General features: G+C 38.5%; 1 protein-coding gene across 5 annotated transcripts in view; it reads right to left on the reverse strand.

The window, feature by feature from the left end:
- slc44a5a (solute carrier family 44 member 5a) overlaps positions 1 to 14,803 on the reverse strand; it is a 252,938-nt gene that overhangs the window by 14,237 nt on the left and 223,898 nt on the right. For all 5 annotated transcript variants that reach the window (XM_087239869.1, XM_087239872.1, XM_087239870.1 and 2 more), the window contains 8 exon segments: positions 11,242 to 11,373; positions 11,071 to 11,170; positions 10,884 to 10,976; positions 5,163 to 5,250; positions 4,783 to 5,045; positions 4,582 to 4,676; positions 308 to 411; positions 153 to 226 (listed from right to left, as the gene is read on the reverse strand). In XM_087239869.1, the coding sequence (XP_087095995.1) occupies positions 153 to 226; positions 308 to 411; positions 4,582 to 4,676; positions 4,783 to 5,045; positions 5,163 to 5,250; positions 10,884 to 10,976; positions 11,071 to 11,170; positions 11,242 to 11,373 (949 nt within the window).

Here is a 14,803-nt window from a genome sequence, read left to right on the forward strand (position 1 = left end):
AACCATACCATGTCTTTCAGTCTCTGCTAATGAGATCTAAATCAGATGTGTTTGGTTATGGAGACATGGAAATGTGCAGAGCTGGTGGTCCTGCAGGAACTTGGTTGAGAAACACTGCTGTAGTGTACTACTGACATGCCGGACATCCTCACCTCACTACATTCCTCATCAGTAAATAGAACGCCTCCCGCGCTGACGTGCAGAAGTTCTTTCCATAAATAGCAATCTAGTGTGAAACAGAAATGATGAAAATTACTTTACATTCTCTAAAATGTTTGTGTTTATTGTAAGTATGGATGTTTCTCACCATTATATACGCATTCCTGTTCATAAAGCGTATAAATCGCTCCAGACACCAGAAGCAGCACTTCAGACAGCAGAGCAGGAACCGTGCAAATGCATTGTGAGCTCCTAAAAACACATAAGAGTGAGCAGCTTACAATTTATCTGTCAGTCTCTCTCTGTCTGTCCATTATCTATCTATCTATCTATCTATCTATCTATCTATCTATCTATCTATCTATCTATCTATCTATCTATCTATCTATCTATCTATCTATCTATCTATCTATCTATCTATCTATCTATCTAGTCTGTCTGTCTGTCTGTCTGTCTGTCTGTCTGTCTGTCTGTCTGTCTGGACGATGGATATCATTGGTTTTGACAAGAGGTAGGTAAGCTAGAACCTGCAGAGTTTTGATTCAACCTCACTTGCTAGTAGCTTTCAAGTAGCATACAGATCTGGATTCACTTGTTCAGGTGTGTATGGTTAGGGTTAGAGCAAAATTCTGCAAGACTGTAGCTTTCCCTGACCGAACCTTCTGACCCCTGCTTTAGACCAAGGTTATGTCTATATGCATTTCCTCCAACTGCAACCAGGAGTTTTAGTCAAGCCAACTTACAGTAAGTTTATTTTGTTAGTTCCTGAAGAGCTACCTTTCTGCAGATTTCAGTTGCCACCCTGACCAAACACACCTGTTTGTAATTATCAAGTGCTGCTTCAGATCCTAATTAATTGGTTCAGGTGTGTTTGATCAGGGTTGGAGCTGAATTCTGCTGGAAGACAGCTCTCCAGGAACAGGGTTGGTGACTGCTGAGTTAAGGCCGGCACACAATGTGCGTTTTTTTAATAATCCTGAATGATTGTACATGTCAGACTGCACGGACATGGCTACCATGTCACACTGTAAGATCTCAGCCATCGAAATGTCAAACTAAATGACAATGAAGATAAACCAAACATGGAAGAGAACTCCCCCGGAGTTGGATGGCATCCACCTGTGGCACTTTCACTATCCAGCGTTCTGAAATGATTCCTCGCAGCAAAAATAAACAATCTATAGTGCCAATCTTGCACAAGGCACGCCTCAATAACAAAACCAGGAAGAAAAAAAACTGTTTTGACATTTCCCCGCAGTAAAGTCTAGATGGGATACGCGGCCAGCTGGTAGTGTGGTATGCGCATCAAAATAGCAGCATTTTTATTTATAACACTGTATAACAATTATCCCTTTTTTTTACAGTACTGGGATGGTTGGGTTTAGGGTTGGAGTGGGGTTAGATGTTAAAAAATGTAATTTATTAGGCAATTTAAATAATACTTTGTACTAAACTACTGCTTTGTACGTTACTGGGACGGTTGGGTTTAGGGTTGGGGTGGGACTAGACGTTAATGAAATACAATTAATGGGAAATTTAATAAATAATATAAATAATTCTCGTTAACTTGTCAAACCAACAATCAAAGATAACCGATTTTAGCCTAGGATTTCAGGAATCTTTTAGGATTTCCAAATTTGTCTCGGATGATAAAATCGTGGCTAAAATATCACAGTGTGAGCAGGGCTTCAGTTTAATGAAGTTTTAGTTCAGTTCAGAATGTTGAATGATGTGATTCAACTGTACGGCAGCTCTACTGACTTAAACAAGCCGAAGGCAGCAGTGAGAAAATAACTAAACCATATCAGTTCGGGGAAATGAAAAAAAAAAAAAAAAAAAAAAAAAAAATCATGGCTTAGTAAGAGGCTGAGCACCATTCAATTAGGAAGAATGATCAGAGATTTTTAATAGCAGACATCCCAAGTCTCCCTGAAGCTCAGAGGCTCTCTTGCATAGTCAAAGAGACTCCCTGATGCCCACAAATGAGATATAATGTCCCAGAAATAGAGGCAACCTCCACCAAACACTCCAACCCCTTCACTTCATCTCCGTAGGACTCCCACAACAACCCAACACACTAGTAGGGGCGAGATTAGATGTGCACAACAAAAGAGTTGCATGTAGCTGAGCTTGTATCTGCACCTGGTCTGCAGCTAAACCTTTTTCCACGCGAAGAACATCTTTTTGGCCTGAAACGATGCACAAAAAAGATCTTCATTTGAAGTATACTGGGCTCTTTTCTCTGTATACTTGTAATCAAACTATAACCATTGAGTGGCCCTTTAAGTCTCAAGATGGTCTTTATATTTGCACTTGCTTCACCTTATCGTTCAGCCATAAAAATTAAGCTCTTCTTAATCACACTCAAGTAATTCTAAACTTTTCCGAGTTTCTAAATTCTGTTCAACAGAAAACAAGATATTCTGAACAATGTTAGATATAATAACATCCATGGTAGGAATATGAATGTAAATCTTCATTTGTTTCAACAGAAGAAAGACTCCCAAACAGGTTTGGAAGAAGTGGAGGATCAGAAAATGATACAATATTCTCTTTTGGGTGAACTATACTTTTAAGGAAGGATTCACACACATACTTTTTATGAATTAAATTGACATTAGAGATTGGTTTGTTGGGTAATCTGAATGCTTTGTGTGATTAGACATTCAAGACCACCAAAAACAAAATGTGTCAAAATGTTTGTTTCTAAGGTTTAGTCATATTGTGTGGTTAGTTTAACGGTTTCATGATCTGTCTAACTGATGTGATGCAGGAACAGTAATTAATTCTTAAGCTCCACTTTTGGTATCAGCAGAAATTAGCTGTCTTTAATTTTGAGCTTTTGCATGGATGCAAGTGGGGCAGTTGAATTTAGGTACATGGACCAGTGAATTGAACCAAATGTGAATGCAGCTTAGATCTGTAGTACTTGCTGGCCACCTCTTATTGCTTACAATATCCTCCTGGTGGATAGCACACCACAATTTGGGCTCTTAGCAGTAAGGTCCACCATTTGTCTCATTGACAATAAATCTGACCAGCTGTTGATGTTCTTTGGTTCAGACATTTCACACAAACTTCAGATGTAAGTCACATTGCATCAACATTCTGACTTAGCCCAAGTGTTACAGCCATAACCTAGAATTATTTTTAGATATATTTTCCACTTTTGTACATACAAGGCTCCCATGATGAAAATCAACTTAGCTGTTTGGATGGAACTGTGTGTAGATATAGTGTGCCAACTGTCATGTTGGAGTGATATAAACACAAGTCTCTTTTTTTTATTTACTGACGTTAAACTAGGAGCCAAATCCCACTGATTTTGAGGCCCACCGCAACATGACATAGAAGTGCTTTTTTCCCTTCCCACCCAATTGATTGACATGTCCACAGAACATTTTTTGCAAAGAAACTGGAATTAAAACATATGCTACTCTCCATGATCACCTGCACCTCAAAAATAAATTTGAAAAAACATTTATAAAACAGATCATGTTTGTAATAAACACTAAATTGCTATGAAATTCCTAATCATTATAATTGCAATGACCGCATGGTGCAAGTAAACGTGTATATGTGTGTGCGTGTACTGCAAACGGCATTTCACCAGCTTGGACACGCCACACTTTGAGCTAGACTTATTGTAGGGATGTAGGGATGAAAGTGATGGTAAGAAAACAATGGGATGAAGGGAAGGGAAGTAAGAGGATAAACAGTAAACTGGTAGGTAGGTTGATTGGGAATCCAACGATGATGCCCACCCAGGTACTTAAAGTGGGGGTACTACCTAGGTAGAATACCTCCCGATTCTACCTAGGAGGGAAGAGAGGGTTATAAGAATTGTTTATGGGAAACAAGGAAATAGAGGGAGGGAAGGGTGAGTTTGAGAGAACGAGAAGAACAGTGCTAGAGGCTGGTTTGCCTTAAATAAGTTTTAGGAAGTAGATGATCGATTAAGGAGCCTAAGTAAGGTGTGGTCCAGCTGCCGAACTTATGTTAACAAGTTAACTCTGTTTGTATGAAACTCATCATTTTAGAAAGGCTTGAAAAAACTCCACCACAAATACATGAAATAAACTTAGTTGGTATTTTTGACCTGTGACCCTATTTCAGCTTCATTCATGTCTCTTTCTATCACAGACGGCTGTTTATTTGGGCACTGGGTGGGGAGAAGCAGCTGATTTGCATTTAAAGCCATCGGCTGCCAAAACAGCATTGTATTCAGACACCAAAATGGGCAGAGTCTGGAGGCTATGATAAATAATCTGACAGGTTTTTTGAGCTTTACAGACACATTCTGGAGACACCAAAGACTTATCTTACATCTTGTAAAAGGGGTGAAATAGGTGCCCTTTAAGTATACTTCAATATATTAATATTCTGCAAAAAAAAAAAAAAAAGGATAAGACATCTAGCAACCTTTAAGTTTGTGGTCCAGATATTCCAGAATGACCCGGATGAGTTGAACCACCGCTAAGATCAGAGATCCAAAAGCAAGAGACCCTGTGTGGTACCTGTAAAAAAATAAATACAGACACTTAACAACAAAACTGAATCTACCATCTTATGGGTCATGTCTGAATAATCCTTTGACCTCAGTAGGAAACACTGGGAATATACCGTAAAGCCCTGGAAAAAGAGGAGAACACAGGGCAGGGTGGGATGTCTGCAGGCTTTCTCCGAGCCCAGTAATATGAGGCGAAAGCCCCTGCCACGGTGCACTGTCCTAGAGCAATGGTGAAATTAACCAGCCAGAGGAAGACCAGCAGATTACAGAGCTGGAGGATGAAGATATATCGATGGTACAAGCTCTCTCCTCCGTAAAAGGCAAAAAGACACTGAGCACCGGGACACTGCTTGGTGATGTTGGTCCTGTTGAAGCTCTGTTGATAATCAAGAAATCATTGAGTAACAACATGTTCAGACATGTTTGTGCATATTTAAGTGTTAAACGTTTTTGGAACTATTAATTTTTATGTCTAGAAATGTAGACATCTCACCTCAGGACTGCAGGTTTGGTTGGCGTACTTGCAGTTGGGATTACCTGATGCAACTTTGTAAACAGCATCACCAGAAGATGCAAGAAATCTAAAGTTTGGTTAAGGTCTAAAGACAAATGTGGCACTAATCTAACTTAACAATTAAAATAAAATAAAGATAATATATTGTATACAAATAATAATAATACATTGAGAGCATTTAATAACATTATTTGTAATTAATATAATTAAGAAAAATACTTTTTTTTTTCTTAAGGTATTGTTTAAGAGATTAAACGTGCCCACATTTTTAGCTATTAAAGTAGTGCCATCTAGTGGAAAAAGAAGCTAAATTAGGAGGATGAATTAAGCCAGGATAGACATTGAAAAGCTGGCCCAATTGGCATTTCTGTGTGGAGTTTGCAAGTTCTGCCCAGCTCACGTTGGTTTCTTCCCAGGTGCTCCAGTTTCCCCCAAGTGCGAAGAGATGCGCTACACTGTAGGTGAATTGGGTATGCTAAAATTGACCGTAGTGTATGTGTGGGAATGAGTGTGTAACAATGTTTCCCAGTGATGGGTTGCAGCTGGAAGAGCATCCGCTGCGCAAAACATATGCTGGATAAATTGGCGGTTCATGTGGCGACCCCAGATTAATAATGGGGCTAAGTCGAAAAGAAAATGAATGAATGAATGAATAAATAAATAGCATCTAGCTTCCATCTAGCCAGCTATTAACTTGACTAAAAGAGGTACAGTTATGCCCTTTTCACAAGTTGTAATAACCTATAAGCACATGCCAAAAGCACACACTTTAAGTTCACATGTTTAATTTTGTGAATGTACAGTAAACGGAAGGGGACAAACTGCATGTGTATCGGTATACTACATGACAAAAGTTTTGTCGCCTATTTAAGTTTTAGGAACAACAAATACTAACTTGACTTCTAGTTGATCATTTGGTATCAGAAGTGGCTTATATGAAAGGCAAAGTCCTCTAGATTACGCTTATTTACTAAAATAAAATATGATCATGCCTTGATTTTTAATTATTTAACTAGACTTTGCTTAGACAAAAGTCTTGTCACCTAAAAGAAATAATGTACAGTATGAAGTATATTGTCATGGTGCAGAGGAAAAACTATTAATATTGTGTATGACTCTCATGAGCTTGGAGGACTGCATCCAAACATCTCTGCAATGAATCAAATAACTTATTAATAAAGTCATCTGGTCTGGCAAAGAAGGCGTTCTTGCAGGACTCACAGAGTTCATCAAGATTCTTAGAATTCATCTTCAAAGCCTCCTCCATCTTACCCCAGACATGCCTAATAATGTTCATGTCTAGTGACTGGGCTGGCCAATCCCAGAGCACCTTGACCTTCTTTGCTTTCTGTAACTTTGAAGTGGAGGCTGAAGTATAATGCTGTGTTTACACCAGAAGTGGAAGAAGCATAAAGTGCAAGTGGTTTACATGTTAAGTCAACGCAAAGGTGCGAATAGACATCCTGCGGCGTGATACACATGAATGGCATGGTGCGAATGATGCGAATTGAGCAAATAGCGCGGCCCGAATTGAGTGTTTTGCAAATTTGACGTGTGTGTCACGTGAATTGCTCAAGTTCGAAAATCTGAACTTCAGCAGACATTCACGCCGCGTTAACCAATCAGGAGCTTGCTCTTGTGGGGGTGTGATTATGACGTAGTGCCTGTTGTTGGTGTCCTGGGGGAAAATCCTCCTACACACTGACAACAGTTCATCAAATTGGGTTTGGCTCAGTCAGAAAATTGGCTGAGGGCTTTCATCATCCAGGTTAAGTTTCTAGAGGAGTTGATGAGCTCACAGAGCTGCTGCACCTCTGAACAGATTTAGTGGACTCAGACACTGCTCCAAACATATTGACGCTTTTTTTTAGCCTTTATAAAGTACATAAACAGAGTTATTGTCTCAATAATATCCATGTTAGTCATTTAGCAATGAAGCTAGAGTCCCCGGGCAGACAGAAGCAACGCCCACCATGTGAATCCGCGTCTGTTGTGAAGTGAATTTGACGCACGAATGAAGCGGATTTATCCGCGTGAATAGCACGATTAATCCACGCGTTCTGTTCCTGGTGTGAACACAGCCTAAGAAGGAGTGCTATCCTGAAGAATGCTGAAGAATTTGCCATATCCAGTGGTTTGTAATGTAATGGGCAGCACATCTTGATACCTCAGGCTGCTGATGTTGCCATCCACTCTGCATATTGTAACCCCAAATCATGATGTTTCCTTTACCAAACTTGACTGATTTCTGTGAGAATTTTGGTTTCATGCAGGTTCCAGCAGGTTTTCTTCAGTATTTGAGATGATTGGCCTGCAGTTCAACAGATGAGTCATAGGAAAAATCAACCTTCTGACACTTTTCCAAATCATCGACTAGAAGTTATTATTTGTTGTTTTTACAACTGGGATTGACGACAAAACTTTTGTCAGATAGTGTATGTTAGATATGTGAAGCAATGTCTTTTAGACATGAAGGATGAAAACATGCTTAACACATGTAAGGCATCAACCAGGCTCCGTACTCTTGGACATTCCTTGGAGAGGAATGACTTTAATTCAGGATATTTTTATATCTACATTGTCTAAAGAAAACTGACAAAGTTCAAGGCATACAGAAACAGTACCTACTGAAATAGAAAATAACTCCCTTTAAAGTGAACTTTGTAGCTTATTTCTAACATATCAGATATTTTTTATGCCTAATCTGTAAAATGACACACTAAAAGAAGTTAATAGGATAATTCAACTAAGTGAAAGTTTCCTGTTACTTTACTCACCCACAGATAATCCAAGATGTAGGTGCCTTTCTTCACTAGAATTTGAAAGAAATGTTCGCTTTCGTTAAAGGAATTTGGGATTTTTGATGATTAATTAAATGGCAGTAAATGGTGGCAGACTATTGAGATTTAAAATAAACGCATATAGGAGTATGATGACACACTGAGGTCTTATTATGTAAAACGATCATCCCATTTAATAAATAATTACAATTATTTACAATGTTATTAGTTTTAATCCACAGCTTGGTCAAAGGCACCTACATCTTTGATGACCTGTGAGGGAGTAATTTAACAAAAAATAAAGAGTTCAGATGCCAAAGCAGCTAAACCCCACTTCCGCCAAAATGAGATAATAGCCCCTTTCACACAGTGATACCGGTAAATATCTGGAAAATTTCTGGAACGACTTTACCGGTATATTCAAAAAAGCGCTGTTCACACAGGCGAGGACGTTACGGAAATTTTCCGGAAAAGAGCATTCACACATCCATTCCAAAATACCAGTAAATTCTGACATCATTCACAACAAATGAGCTTTAAACGGCTGCGCTTGTCTTTGTAAACATTTGACTAAATTACAAACTCTGTGGATGATCAATATTGTGAACAACTTTCGCAGGATCACTTTTGCATGTCGAGATGTTCATAATATGTGCGTGTGCAGGCGCTCATAGGCTGTTTCACAGGCACACGCAAAGCTTGAAGGTAAACAAACAACGGCTTATCATAAGCATCTCATCGATGATTATTTACACAGTTGGCATTAAGAAGAACATATAAACGTGATCTGACTAACTTCTAGCAGCTAAATGTGTCTGGAAAAATATTCAAAGGCTTTTATTCTCACAAACCGCGCGGGCGTAAATGCGTCTGACTGTTGTGATTGGCTAAAGCAGACGTCTTACGTCAGCACGTTCTAGACGTGCACGCGCTTATTACGGCAATTTTCCCTCTGCATTCACACAGTGCAGTATTCCGGCAAATTGCCGGTAATGTTACAACTTCTCTTTCCGGAAAATAGCCAGAACGAATTTACCAGTATTTTCAAAAAGGACCTGTTCACACATACAACCTTTCCGGAAAATTGCCGGCAATTTTCCGGAATGGTCTGTATGTGTGAAAAGGGCTAAAGACATAGATAGAAGGCTTCAGGCACCATCAACAAATAGATTTGCTTCTAATCATCCAAATCCCAGCATATATTCATTCAGAAATAACAGTTTATTTGTAAAAGCCTCTAGACGCCACTTGACTTTGAAAGCTGCTATATCCCGAGAACCAATCAGACGGCGCGAATCGATTCATATGTATTCAATGTTTTATTTTGCTTCTGATTCCGATTTTAAAATGTCCCTTACTTCAAAACTCTGTGCATTATAAGAAAAAGAAAACACACTGTACAGTTGAAAGTGTAGCATGCATTCATAACTTTTTTGCACAGCAACCCAACTTTGAATGAGTCCAATTTAATATACATTAAACGACAACTGTGTTTCATGTAAGACAGAGTTACGATGCCGTTTTTTATCCCTAATGGATGCTATGATGATAAACAAGAGACCAAGACCTTAAGTGTGGTGAGAATGTATGAATAACAGCTTGTAAAAATGTCTGAGAGGCATCCCCTTTTTGCCCAGTGTTCCTACCTTGTGTTTTATTTGCTAATTTAAGCTATTTTTAAAAGATAAATATAATGTACAAAACTATACATTATTTGTATTACTTCACAATACCTGTTTGTCTGATAAGCTTTTTATATTAATGGCCTATGCACAGATATTAATGTTTCACAATGTTTTTACACTACATTTTTTTAATCTACCAAGCTTAGCTTATAATTACTATGTTTACATGGACACAAATAATTTGATTTCAATGCAATTAGGACAATACTCTGATTAAGAGTCGACCATGTAAACAGCGTTTTTTTTTTATTAATTTAATCAGATTAAGGTCATAATCAAACTAAAAGGGAAATCGAAATATGATGTGTGGAGTATGCAGATTTTAGTCGCACTATTAAAGTGCATTACAGACATGTAACCACCTTAATCGAACGATTACCGTCATGTATCGATTTTCGCCGCGTTTTGGGACAGGATAGTCCACACACACACACACACACGCGCACACACACGGGGGACATGCCTGAATGAAAGTGAAAGTGCCAAGCCGCAGTTAAAGTTGATAAACAAATAATGAAACACCCAAAATTAACGTTACATGAAACTTCGGAGGAAATGCGGATAGAGCGGTGACGCAATGACGTTAATCTAACATGTAAAATGTGATCATGAAAGAAACATTCAAAAAGCAACTTATGTAAATGCCTTAATCTTATTATTGTCTTAATTAGATTAATTAGACAAATATCAGAAATAACAATAGATTGTTAAGATTGAATTAATGTCAGTTTTAATTGTATTGATTAATGCACTTAGTTGACAGATTTCTGCTTTTTCCCTGGTTTATCACAGCAGAATGAACCGCCACCTACTTGACAGATTTATATGTTTTTAATTTTAGGTAGTTTGTGTAATGTGTTTAATGTTTGGTAAAATACTTTCGAATTGCATCTTTATTAATTTTCAACTTATTACAATGTCTTGTTCCAATATATGGATTTAGAGGTTTTTGCAAAAAATAAAAAAACACTGGTGGATTTTGCTGGTTTTGATGCAAAAGAAAATTTACCTTGTTAAAACCAAAGAATTGTCATTTTTGAAAAAAGTTATTTTATTAACTTGGTAATACCCTTATTGTTACATATAAAATTAAACTTCTAAACCTAATCAGAGGAGAAAAAAGGTCGGATGGATTTAGAGGGTTTTGCATCTGAATTCTTCAAATGTTTATTTTTGGGTAAACTATCCCTTTAAAAAGCATTTGGGTGTTATGAGTCAGTAAATGAAGAGGATACAGTGCAGTCATGGCCCAGTAGGAGATACAGATGGCAAGCAGCACAAAGGTAATGATGGGATAGAACAGAGCAGACATGATGTAACTGATGGCCCTGCAGAAACACAAATAAACACACAGATAATCAGAACAGCAATTATTCTCAATGTACACATGTCTGAAGGTCAGATATAGAGATACACACTCACCTGCTACCCTCTCGGAGCAGAGCGATAGCAATGCGAACCCGCTTTCTCAGGAATATGAGCATCAAAACTATGGAGGCTTCAGTCAAACCCAGAGTCACCACTAAGCAGAAGAGAAGAACAATTGAAACGTATTCAAAGACACAACGCGGAGTCCCATCAACTGTCTCTTACTGAAGACTAGCCAGGTCTGACTGAGTTGTAGGTAGACGTGGAGGTCCGTCTGGAAGCCGATGTCAGAGATGGTGACGTCTGCTCCAGGAGTCTCCCTGAGAACAGCGAACTCCCAGTAACAGTGCCAGATTCCTGTAAGTAAAAGAAGGATCTGTTACAGGTTGGGGTGTAACAGTACACAAAGGTCATGGTTTGGTATGTATTCTGGGGCAAAGACCATAGAATATACATGACGTGTCTGTCACGACACTTAGACAGAGAGGATCCAATTGCAAGGATTTAATAAACAAAATGAAAGAATGTATCAAAGGATACCACTGGATGTTCCGGACACAAGATCGTTCAAAACAAAAAAATAGCCACAGGCCACAATGAAGACATCAAACGGACAGCGAAGGATTCTGGGGAACAACAGACAGGAACAAGGACAAACAACGAACTGATAACCAGCAGTAACTACAGGCTGAAATATATAGTCATTAAACAATGATCAGCTGGAGGATGATTAGGTCAGCTGATGAGTCAGCTGATAGAAAGCATGCAGTCAACACAAAAGGTAAACAAATCACACACCCTTGCACACGACAACACACAAGGCATGACACATAACATACAGAAAGAACACACAAACCCATCAACCGTGACAGTGTCACCCGTATAGTTTTAAATGGGGAAAAATGTAAAGGTGAATATGGCGAATGAAGCCCGCCTACCGGAACAGGAGCCTATCATCAATCACTATAGACTGACATTTCGCTGGGGGAGAAGCTCGGACCAGATAGGTACTTTTACGACAGTTCATTGCTATCAACAATAACACTAAAATCTCAGCAAATACTTGCTTTACAGACATAAGAAATATATCCATATAGATTAAAATATCTACTTTTAACTTAACCCAGAACACTTGAATCAAAAGTTTCCTGGTTTTGTAATCTGTAAGTAATGTCCGCGAGGTACAGTCCGTCCTGTCCTGTGAAATGCACATCACATGGCAGCAACTACTCAAACTCAAATTTTCATTTCTGGAGGACATTCACCATCAAGTTGTGAATTATGTCAGAAGTACAGCATGTTCAGACGATCATTATTCAGAGGAAGATAATGTGCAACACTGCCACAAATGAGGTTGGTGTCGTGATCTCGTTCCTTTCAAGTGCACATGCTCATTAGCTCAAACAACCTAAAAAAAATGCAGATTTTGTTTGATTTGAATGTTTAGAAACTAAACATATGAGACGGTTGTTGTTTATTTTTATTGGTAATTAAAAATATGTAACGTAATTGTAAACTTGGCAAATAGTTTTGGAGAATTGAATGTTTCCCCATTCAGACAGAATGCCAGTGCATACTGCCCGGGAGGCGTTTCAAAGATGCCCGCCGAGTAAAATGACTTGCCTTAAAGAGACTTTGGCTCTGGTCATAGCCATGGGTACAGTACAACAGGAATAAAAACAAATATCAGTGCTTGCTTTTTCTGTTTGTTTTGAACAGGCAGACGATTTTTGCCAGCAACAGAAATCTGAACTGAAATCTGTTTTAATAAAAATGCTAGCACTGAAAAGAGGTCCATTCATAATCGGGCGTGCAGCAGATCAAAACTGTACAATCTTGTGCATGTGTGTAGCGAAAGGAGAAAGACTAGTGTGAGCATGAGATGAGACGGAATCATATATTTCCATTGTCTTTCTTTGCTACTGTGTTTTTTAAATGGCACGTCAAGATAAAACAGTGGCACTCATCAATGTCAGTTCCACAGCAGTGGACCAATCAAAAGAACTACAAAGTCAGGGCAAGTGTTGTAAGATTAGTTGACATGACAAGGGCAACATGGCAGAACCAGTTTTTTTAGTGCTGCATGTCACGTTTTCAGACGCAAAGACGAGGTCTTTGTAAAATGTTGCACTGCTATAATCTTTTCTGCCTAACAGTGACTGCACATCCCAAGTATATCTGTCTGTGGACTGCAAGACAGGTGCATAACATGAAGGGGCATGACTTATAGTAAGTTAGAGAGACATAAATTATCAGTAAGCAGTTATCAAGATTCCATTAAACCATGCATGATGTCACAACGAGATGTTGTTGGCAAGATGGGGGAAATACTTAACAGAGAACATTTTCAGCAAATGTTTTCATTAGTTTCATCCAAAACATATTCATTTGATATATTATTATATTCATTAATTTAGCAACTCCACCATGCAACTTGCTGACTTCTTCATCCATTCTAACATGATGGTTAGCCTACTCGGCATCACCCCCTGTGGTTGCAAATAACAGTGCAATGGCGAGCAGGTCAAGTATGAAAGCCTCCGCAACTCCCGGCTGTATGTTAAAAACTGTGATGGTTGGATTTAAGTTTGGGAAGGTGTAGATGTTAATAACTGCGATGGTTGGCTTTAGGTTTGGTCAAGGTGTATATGTTAATAACTGCAATGGTTGGGTTTAAGTTTAGGGTAGGTGTAGACGTTAATAACAATGATGGTTGGGTTTAGGTTTGGTCAAGGTGTGGATGTTAATAACTGTGATAGTTGGATTTAGGGCTGGGGAAGGTGTAGATGTTAAAAACTGTGATGGTTGGGTTTAGGGTTGGGGAAAATGTAGACGTTAATAACTGTGATGGTTAGGTTTATGGTTGGGAAAGGTGTAGACGTTAATAACAACAATACTTGGGTTTAGAATTGGGGAAGGTGTAGACGTTAATAACTGTGATGGTTGGGTTTTGGTTTGGGGAAGGTGTAGACGTTAATAACTGTGATGGTTAGGTTTATGGTTGGGGGAGGTGTAGACGTTAATAACAACAATACTTGGGTTTAGAATTGGGGAAGGTGTAGACGTTAATAACTGTGATGGTTGGGTTTTGGTTTGGGGAAGGTGTAGACATCAATAACAACAATACTTGGGTTTAGAATTGGGGAAGGTGTAGACGTTAATAACTGTGATGGTTTGGTTTTGGTTTGGGGAAGGTGTAGAAGTTAATAACTGTGAGGTTGGGTTTAGGTGTGGGGTAGGTGTGAACGTTAATAACTGTGATGGTTGGGTTTAGGTGTGGAGTAGGTGTAGATGTTAATAACTGATGTACAGTGCCAATTTGCCAACAACATGGTTTTGACATGTGGGTCACCATAACTTAAAGTTAAAAAAGGAGCCTCCTCCATTCAGCCTCTTTACTTTCTTTTTAGTTTGCTTTTACTCTTTACTTTACTCCTTTGCTTTTGTGGATAAACAGTGTTGTACACACTCCACTGAAGACATTCATTAGCCTACATATTTAATTTTGTTTGTTAAGAGCAAATATTTGTTTCAAAATTATTTCTAAATTTAGTTCTAATTTCCAGCAAATTAATAAATGAACAATAAAAGATATTTGTGTATGGCTGTACATCCTGTGTGTGTTGGGTAATTTGAAAGCGTTTGGACCTGCATAGACACACACACACACACACATATATACATATAAAATGTATACAACTACCCATTAACTTGCAAAGTAGGAAATCTAATAGAAGTCAGGGGCTATTTTTTGGTTTACCATACTCAATACAACAAAGCAGGTTGA

The sequence above is a fragment of the Danio rerio genome, chromosome 2 (assembly GCF_052040795.2).
Source record: "Danio rerio strain M-AB ecotype USA chromosome 2, GRCz13ab, whole genome shotgun sequence".
Classification (NCBI taxonomy): domain Eukaryota; kingdom Metazoa; phylum Chordata; class Actinopteri; order Cypriniformes; family Danionidae; genus Danio; species Danio rerio.